Genomic DNA, 9361 nt, shown 5'->3' on the forward strand with positions numbered 1-9361 from the left:
TTCAGGCTCGGACATGCCCCTGGCCCCCAAACCTCTGCCAAGCGAAACAGATGCCTTCCTGCAGGGAGGACAGACACATGTGCTGTTGAACTGCAACTTTAATAACGGTGTCCAGAGCCAGAGGCGACTTCTGCCTGCCAGGAACTCACTAGCCACAGCACTGGTACAAATTTGGGTGCTGTCTCCCTTTTGGGGGGCAGCTGAAACAGTTCCCACATACGCCTAGTCCCCATCTGCTCCGTGGGGCCTAAGGACAGCCGCCTTTCAGCCACGGGGTGGGGCAAGGGGCGGGCTGAAAAACCACACTGAGAGGTGGGGAGAAGTATCTCTGGCTGTGGCATGAGGCTCTCCAGGCAGCAGTGCCCAGCCCCATGCAGATGGCTGGTACCTCTACAGACCTGGAGGGAGAAACCCTCTTCCCCACCTCACTCGGCGCTCAGAGAGGGTACAGGCCAGGGAGGGGTCACACAGCCCCAAGGCTCCCCTGAAGCCAAGGGCTAGGGATCAGCTGGGCACGGTCAGATGGACGTGGCCCCCCTGCCACAGGGAAGCACCACCCACAAGAGTCAAAACAGCATCAGACCAATGCTGGCCAGGCAGCGGTCATGCAGCAGGGGGGCTGCCTGCGTGCAGAGTGTGCAGCACAGCAGAGCTAACTGCTGCAGGAGCATTAACAGGCACAAGAAACAGGTGCGCTCTTTGGTGCAGGGAAGATGGGGTAAGCAGCTTGAGAACGTGATATGCCTCATGAACAAGGTGCTCAGGACGCACCCGATCACGCAGGAACCCCGTGGCACCGAGCCTGGCCAGGTTGGAGCAGGGCCCAGCTTCCCCCCTGGAAACAGGGACAGGGCACTCCCCTCCTCAGTGCCCCTCCTCCGGGGGCCCCCTGCTAGTCTTGCACCCTCCCACCAGTAATGACTCCCTGCAAACACTGGGGCAGGGAGGCCAACGGCCAGAGCACCGCTGTGCTTCCAATGCCAGCCCCAGCACAAGCACTGAACACCCCTGAGGAAGGACTGAAGACTGCCCTGGAGCATGCAGGGCAGGAAGGCAGCAGCTATGTGACCCCATAGTACAAGTGAACAGCAAGGCCGATGCATGAGATGGCAACGAAGAACAGGAGGGTGAGCTGCAGGTTGAACAGGGTGACGGACAGGAGGGCGTTTACCAGGATAGAGCAGGAGATCACGAAGAGCCTGGTGATGCTACTGCTGTGCTTCATGACCATGGACATGATCAAGCCATTCAAGGCCTGGCTGACCACAACCAGCAGCACCCAGGAGGAAAAGCCCTCCAAGAATCCATCCTCTGTGCTGCTCCAGAAGTAGCCGATCAAGTTGAACAGGATCCCAAAGAAATAAAGGAAGAGGTTCTGAAGGCTGAGAGGTAGTGCCTGGGTTTTCAGGATGGCTTCCGTGTAGACAGCAGACAAGCCTGATATCAGGCAGTACACCGAGATCAGCAACAAGCCCACAAGTGTGATGTGCAGCCGCATGCTGGAGTGGCTGCCAGGGTCCTGCAGGCCACCACAGCTGTAGCTCACCCCAGCAGCCACAAGCAGGAAGAGAGCCAGCCATTTGCGCATGCTAAGTCTTTGGCGCAAGAAGAGGCTGTAGAGGAGCGCAGTGCTGACGATCTTTAAGTTACTCAAGACCTGGTAGGTGCTGGGATCCATGAAGAGCTGCATGTGAACCACCAGGTTGTTGTTGGCAGCATAGAGCAGGGCAGAGAGGGCGAAGGGGGCAACTTGGCACCACGACACAGTGACTCCCAGCAGCTCCCGGTTACAGGTCAGTAGGAATAGGAGGGAGAACACCAGTTTTGTCAGCTCGACAAGAACGACGACAGACGTGGAGCTGAAGGGGATCATCCCATCCACCTTGCACAGGGTCAGGAGGGGAGCATGAGAGCCATATATGGCTACAGATAAGACCAGCATCAGTCCCCACAGCCCCCTCTGGAGCACCTGGTTTGCCGAGCCAGCAGCATTACCAAATATCACCATTTTCAGGCGGTAGCCAGCAAGGGCGAACTGCTATCAGTGCAGACAGGCCAGACAGACTTGCACCCTAGAACATTCAAGAGGAGACCAAATACCATGAATTTAATGAGCCTGATTAAAACAGGATGTTACCTGCTACATTTCTGATGCAATGGAAGAGAATGGTTTTGTCTTTCGCTAGGAAGAGAAGTACAAGCCTCCCCAGGAAGCCAAAGTATGTTCCGAGAGCAAAGTATACGCTTGGCAGAAGGACATATGGGTGGTAAGCATGATGACATGTCACAGGCAGCCTTTCAGTCTGCAGGGGCATGGGGAGAGAGGTGATGGAAAAGGGCAGCTGGCAAACCATTAGCTGCCGATACTTCCAAGATACTGTGGGTTAGTGGAGTAATCACCGCTGTCACAATGCTCTAATAAATACCCCATAACCAGACCTGCTGATGTCTCACAATGATGTGGTGTAAAGCCCTTTTCCAGTGGAAAAGAACAGTGTACGTGATGTACCTCTGAAAGTCCCAGGAATCTTCTGCACCTCCTAACTAAGGAGTACTGCTCCTACAGTCACTGCTGCCAAAGGGCTCCTTGCTAGTCCCGACCTTTTTTCAGTGAACTGAAGTAGTCCCGGACTGTCTTTTCAATGTTGGGAACAGCATAGTTCTGAGCGGCATATATCCCTGTGCAGGTCCCAGCCACGAATCCCAGGACAGCTGAGAAGCGAAGTTTGGCTACCAGGTAGCCTGCCAGGAAGCCTTTGAGAAAAGGCGAGGCCAGCAGAGAGCCATCCTGCAGAGAAGAGTGAAGAGTGAGGCCACCGGGCTGGGTAGGCTGGCACAGGGAATGCAGAGCAGGGACGAGCCCTAGGGATTTTTTTTTTTTTTAACCAAGCCCCCTCAAGACGGGTGACTGGTCCGCCCCGAGACACACGGGTCACCACACCGGCGGCGGATGCGCATTACCTGCCCCACGCCAGCATGCACCTCGTCCTCCACCCTGCGCTGCAGGCTCTCCAGCTGGTCCTTCAGGAAGGCCAGATCCTTCAGCTTGGGCAGCGGGTCCTGGGGGAGACACGCAGACTGATACCCGAGCCCGCAGGCAGCGCCCCGGGACAAGGAACCAGCCCAGCATTCCCTCAGCCCCGGGTCCGCCCCGCCCGGCCCGACCCGCCGCACCTCCCCACTCACCTTACCGTCCGCCATCTTATCGCAGGCACCGCCCATCGCGCAGGCGCTGCCCGCCACTGATTGGGCCTCAGGGAGGCACGTGACGCCTTACGCACCACGCGCCCCCTCCCCCACCTCCCGCCCCCCGCCCGCCCAGCGCCATCTTGAGACGGGGCGGGGACTAGCTGGGCGCCACCATGACGGCGGGGGGTGGCATCTCTCCTGAAGGCCGGCCCTGCCCTGGGGGTGGAGGCCCAGGCCCGCAGAGTAGCGGGAGGTCCAGGGCCGCTCTTGGTGGGGGGAGCCTGACCTCACGGCCGCCCCCAGCCAGGTCTGGAGTCCTCAGAGCGCCTGCCGGGGCCCAGCCGCCTTCCCGGCTCCTGGGGTGGGGAGCTCTGGCTGCTGCTGGCGCCGCCCCAGGGCCCGGGGAGCGGTGGCTGGTGCTGGGGAAGGAGACCGTGAGAGGAGCTGCTGGCCCGTGCATGTGGGAGAGAAGGGCTCGGCGGACTAGGAGCAGGGCTGGGGGCTGCGGCTGCTCCTGCTGTTGTGCCTGTGGCCCTGCTCTGCCTCTGGCTGGTGGGAGTTGCTGGGGGTGTGTGTGCAATCACCCCCCTGGAATGGCTGGTGCATGGGGGCCTTCAGCACAGGATGGGTGCACACATGTGTGTCCGTGTTCTCAAAGGGACTGCTTTGCATGGCAGTTTCTGTTGCAAAGGTCCGAGGATCAGCCCAGCATCCACCCTGGGCAGTGCGGGGGGCATTCCCCTCCCTGGGCCTGGCAAGCCAGCAGGGAGAAGTCCCAGTGGCTTGCCAGGCCTTGGCAGAGCATTTGCCGGAGCTCAGTGTTCAGGAGTCCCCTTGTCTCTGTCCTAGAAGATGCTGCCAAGGTTCTGGGGCTGGCTGCAGCATTGGAGTGGCCCCACGTGTTATTGCTCTCTGCTTTCCCTGCCTGCCCTCTGCCCACACAGACAAAGCTCTGCCTTGGGTTTGGGGTCCCAGTCACAGCCTAGAGGTATGGAACACATCCTGACACTGAGTGTTTGTTCAGGTCTGGGGAGGGAGCAGCAGAAGATGAGCAGGAGGGCCTGTGAGTGGTACAACAAAATGGTGATGGCAGGGTGCTGCTGCCTTTGGTTTTGGCCCACTGGAGGAGGACAAACCACAGCATGGTGTGGGAACAGCCTTTCCCTGCAGGCATGGTTCTGGTAAGTGGAGATCACTGCAGGAACATCATATCTGCTGCGCATAAGTGACAGAGGGACAGGAGCGGGCTGGGCCTAGCCTTTGAGTCACTGTCTTTTCTCTTCTTCCCACTGCCTGAACTGAAGAGGGAGGTAAGTGGGGTTTCAGATGATAGAAATCTCAGTCTTCCTCTGCCCTTGTGCTTCATGCGTCCAAGTGTCATGCTGTGGCTTTTCAGCATAGTTCAGAGGTTAGCTGAGGTGACAGCAAGTTGTATGGAGCTGTGGCTGAAGGAATCACTTGTCGGTCTGTTTGCCTCTACCTGCGGTCTCCCAAAGATGCTGTGATCCACTTGTGGGCAGGGGCTGCTCTCAGAAGAGGGGATGTGTGAAGGAAAATGCCAAGGTACTAAATGGAGTGAAGGCAGTTGGGTGAGAGAGTCTGGAGCCCGGGTTTGAAGGAAATGCTGTCAAGGCTGGCATGGCCCAGCTGTGACCCTGTGCTGCCAGGACCTGCCTCTCTGCAGCCCCTGTTCCCTCAGGGTCTCTTTCCCAGGATGTCTGGGGACCAGGCTGAGGAGATCTCTGCTTGTTTGCCCACAGCAGTGCCATGGGGAATCAGCTGGCACATTGGTGTGGGTGTGTGCCTCGAGGACACTGGTGTTTTGTCCTGCTTGTGAGCAGTGACATGGGGATTGGTTTGTCCTTCATAGCTGCAAGGATATTTTACAAATGCATGACCATTTCTCCCTTGCCAGCCCAAGAGGGAGAAGATGTTCCCATGTGACCTGGGCAGCAGCTGATTAGTACATGGTGCCTGTCGCAGGGTACCATGCCTTCAGGCCCACATAGGTTGGTTCTTGTGTCCCAAAGGGTGCTGCTGTGTAAATTTGTGTGACCAGATGCTGTAGGTGTGGATGAAGAAATAGCTACCGCGGAGCAGCAGGCCAGAGAGGAGAAGTACATGCTGAGAGGCAGCTTCTGAAAGTCCCTTAGGAACTGATGAAAGACGAGGCTGGCAGTGGTTTTGAATCCACAGGAGCTGGTGAGTGTAGGACACCACAAGGCTCCTGGCACAGGCAAGCATCAGCTGGGGTCATGTAACTTGTGCTGGGTCCATTGCACACAGCAGGATTTTATACAAGCATCTGATGAGAGAAGACCCCCTCTGAGGGACATTGTGGTGTGTCAGTGCAACACCCCGTTCTGGGGTTGGCTTCCAGCTGTTGCTGCCTGAGCAGGTGAGTGACCCTTGTGAGTCAGTGAATCAGTGTGATTGCAAGGGCCTTTCTTGGAGCACAGCCACAAAATGAGAAGTGCAACTTAGTGCAGACTTTGCAAATTTGGATATTGCTAAAAAGCAACACTTGAGGGCAACATAGCACCACTGAACAGTCATTGCTGCTCACCTCCTGTAGCTGTTTCCTCATGAAAGGTGTACCTATCGCCAACCTCACAAGCACTTCTCTGCAGAAGACGATGTGCATTTTTCTCTATCGAAGCACACGACCCTCCTTGGCTGGCATGCACACCTATCTGCCAATAACTTGTTTTATTTCAGCCTCACAAAGTGACCACCACTGCACAAGCTGGTTGTAAAGCATTATCATGCACAAAGTGTTCTTTGCTCTAGACCTGCACAATTATCAACCAAAATCACCTGCTCTTTAGAAATTACATGGATATAAGGTTTAAGGATACAAATAAAAGTAGGTGCTGGGGAATCTTTTTTGCTATTGTCAAACTTCAGAAACCTTTGTCTTCTTCTCCCCTCCTGCCCCAGATACAGAAGCATTCTGCATTTGCAAGGCTTCATAATTTGGCCTTTTCAAACAATCAGAACGTTTCTGCCCAAAGGCTTGAGGTCCCAAGTTTCAGGATGAGTTTGTAGCTCCCAGGAGTGGAGCACAAACGAAGCTGAGAACACTTCCTGCCTTTCAGCACCAGAGAGGGCCTTACAGTAAGTCAGGTTTGGGGTCTTCTAGAAGATCGGTTTTGTTAATGCCAACATTTTTATTCAAGCCACTGCATAAAATTTTTAAAGAGTCAGAATTGACTCTGGCTCTTCCATTAGAAAGAAATGTTAAGCCAAGGTGTGTACTTGGCATAAGACTTCAGCAGACAGTAGTTACCAGGAATGTAAGCAAAAATGAGAAATCTCAACGCATTTTCCATGATCCAGTCACTAACCATGAGCATTATAGGAATATTCTGTTTACCAGCCTTTGCGGGGACATAGTCCCATAAGCACAGACAGCAAGAGTAAGAGGGAGAAAACCAGCATCCAGATCAGCTGCTTAGATTCACACATAAGTAAGTGAGAGTATAGCCAAGAGCAAGGAATGCTGCACCTTTTCTCTTTGTTCTTTTTTTTAAGCCATGTGTCTTTCCTTAAGCTGCTGATAATGATGAGTACATAAGCATTTTGTACAGCACTTGATCAACTCCAGTTCCCATCACAAACTGAATGAATTTAAGTGACTCAGTAAGTTTTTCTGATTTTGAGCAAAGCAGTGACTTATGCACAGTCTTGGGGTTAGAGAAACTGTGCAAAGGCTTAAATCTGGAGACAAAAAGAGTCATTTCCCCATGGCAAATAGCAACGTACCCCCAAACTGTAAGTGATGCTGGATGCCAAGGAATCGATGTTTGAGAGGACTTAAAAAATGTCACTGCTGAAGCCAGCCAAGAAGAGTCACCAGATTGAAGGAACCAGTTTGCAGTAAGGGCCACATTTTGTTGTTGAGCAACACAAGGTATCTTTTTAAAGTTTTCTTGCTGTTCAGCACTGGAGCAGAAGCAGAAGTTTGAGGTTCCAACATCCATCGTAAACCAGCAAGAAAATAATGAGATTTCCCTGAAAAGCTGGATGATATTTTCTGCTCCCAAACCATTGTGTCTCCCACAGAGAGCATCCCAGAGCATGGGGCCACAGACGCACAGCAAACTGGATGCCATCACTCCTGTGGCCACATGTGACACTGCTCTGATACAGCTTTCCGTGAGCATCCGCCACATGAGCAACAGTTTCTTCCTCTAAATGCAGGTCCTGTGCAATGTAGGTTGAACTGCAGTTCTGCGCCACCTCCTGTTCAAGGGGATTAGTGAAAAGAGGCAGACGACTCCAGTTTATTGGTGTGTTCAGTCATGACACATTCAAAGTGGAAACTGGACAGTTCAAACAAGCAGGTAGCTGCAATAAAGATGACAGTTCACTATCTTTTATATGAACCAGAGCATGGACGGTGGCCAGGTTTGCTGATGTCAACCAGCAACGACAGACTGGTGCCTTTTCCAGGAGATCAGCGGCTCACAGTGGTGGCAGGGAACCCCATCCTCCTGCACCAAGCAAACATTTGACAACAGAGGGATGAGACCATTCCTGATTCTCTAAAGCAGCAGAGAAAAAACAGCAGGGACATTTCTCTGCTGATGCTCCAGCACTTCTTTGTGCCATTTAAATAAGCAGGAAGCCAGGAAGCTGGATGGCATGGGGCATCATTTAATTACCAATAGTTGTTCCTGAAATTATTTAGCACTGAGCTGAATGAGGTGCCTGCTACTACTGTCATTTACAGGGATGGGCTCCTGAGGGTCAGACCCTCTCAACCCCAGAACCCAGCAGTAAAACAGAAGCAGAGCAACTCTCCTTTCTAGCCTTAAACCCGGAGTCACAAAGATGTCAGCATCAACTGGGAGTTATGTGCTGGGAGGTAAGAGTTAAAAAGCTAAAAAAAAAAATCCAAAAGAACACCTGGGAAAGTCAGCTCCTTAGAAGTGCTGCCCTGCTTTCAGCAGACTGCAGCCTCCTGGGCAATATGTCCACCCTCCCAAAGTATGCTCGTGTGCCTGATGCCAGGTTGGTGATGAGTGCCCAGAGCTCCTGCTGACTTCTGCCATCCACCACGGCCATGTTGGTTGGAACTGGCTCCTGAGCCAAAAACACTTCTCATCCTGAATGTAGCGAGAACAAGGCAGCTTTCAGCTCCATTCCCTTCTTCAAATATCAGTCCGTGTAGCTGGTGTCATCCTGAAAATTCCTGAGACTTCCAGTACAGTGATCTTTAATACACACAACCCTCCAGAGAATAAACTATTCAGAGAGTCCAGTGAGATTTTAGGCAGTAAGGGAATGCAGCCTCCATAAAACCAAATCCTAAATTCACCATTCCCACACCAAAAGGCAGGAATTCAGGAGCACTCTGCCTCCATCCTCCCCTCTGTCCCAGACAGTTGCTGTATTCGTGCAAATGGCAGGCCAGCCTGCACTGATGGCTTTTCATCTGAGGTGAAGGAGAAAATGTACAAAAGCAGGAGTAAAGACAGTCTTGTAATAGGCATATGCATGTCTTGCAGAAAAACTGAAGATCAGTTTTTCTAAGTTTCTGGTAAAAGCGCAGGCACCTGCTGTGCAATGGGTCTTTGAGACAACTCACATATCACCCACCCTAAGGTTAAAAAATGTCTCCTCTTTGCTGTATGGAGCAGGACGGATATGGATGGATCACTTTAGGCAGCTAATAGTGATTTCTGGTCACCCACAAGGAGTAAAGACCAAAGTATGCCTCAGAAGGGACTGCCGACCTGGCTAACTCTGTGGTTGCAAATGAACAGGAGCTGGGCTTATTTACATCCAAATAGCACTAGAAAAACCTGATGGGAAAACAGCTAAGATGTGAGGAAGAGCTGTGAGAAGCCTCGTCCTTGCTGCATCCAAGCTCAGCCCTGGCCCCAGCCCTGGCTGGAGGGAGGGTGCAGCTGTCCTGTGCCTGGCTCACCCAGACCTTGACTGTGAACCTACCTCTCTGCTCAACCTTGGACCTGCCTCGTTACTGGATGGTGGTGGACCTTGGGCCCGCTCAGCTCACCTTGCTGAGTTATGGTGGCATTGCTGCTCCCTATGGCTCAGGTATGGGTCTGCTGCTCCCTAATGCCTCTCCTTCATCCTGAGGGTAGAAGAGAGCTTCTCAGGCTATGGAGCAGTTCCAGGTGTTGGGTAAAAAATGTTCAGCAAG

At 53.1% G+C, this 9361-nt stretch overlaps 2 protein-coding genes across 2 annotated transcripts; both read right to left on the reverse strand.

Annotated features, from left to right (window-relative positions):
• Nucleotides 1–907: 907 nt before the first annotated feature.
• SLC35A4 (solute carrier family 35 member A4) lies at nt 908–2033 on the reverse strand. The gene has a single exon (XM_009480991.2). It carries the CDS (start codon nt 2006–2008, stop codon nt 1061–1063), a length of 948 nt encoding a protein of 315 aa, XP_009479266.1. The 5' UTR covers nt 2009–2033; the 3' UTR covers nt 908–1060.
• A 52-nt stretch (nt 2034–2085) lies between these two features.
• LOC142594131 (SLC35A4 upstream open reading frame protein) lies at nt 2086–3201 on the reverse strand. Its single transcript, XM_075715432.1, has 3 exons — nt 3187–3201; nt 2962–3060; nt 2086–2788 (listed from the first exon to the last, which is right to left on the reverse strand). Exons 1-3 carry the CDS (start codon nt 3199–3201, stop codon nt 2591–2593), a joined length of 312 nt encoding a protein of 103 aa, XP_075571547.1. The 3' UTR covers nt 2086–2590.
• Nucleotides 3202–9361: the final 6160 nt, after the last annotated feature.

The sequence above is a fragment of the Pelecanus crispus genome, chromosome 8 (genome assembly GCF_030463565.1).
Source record: "Pelecanus crispus isolate bPelCri1 chromosome 8, bPelCri1.pri, whole genome shotgun sequence".
NCBI classification, from domain to species: Eukaryota; Metazoa; Chordata; class Aves; order Pelecaniformes; family Pelecanidae; genus Pelecanus; species Pelecanus crispus.

Coding starts and splice junctions, on each gene's coding strand:
- LOC142594131 (XM_075715432.1), bottom strand. Junction 2,789..2,961: donor TGCATGCTGGCGTGGGGCAG/GTAATGCGCATC, acceptor TCTTCTCTGCAG/GATGGCTCTCTGCTGGCCTC.
- SLC35A4 (XM_009480991.2), bottom strand. CDS start 2,008: ATGGTGATATTTGGTAATGCTGCTGGCTCGGCAAACCAGGTGCTCCAG.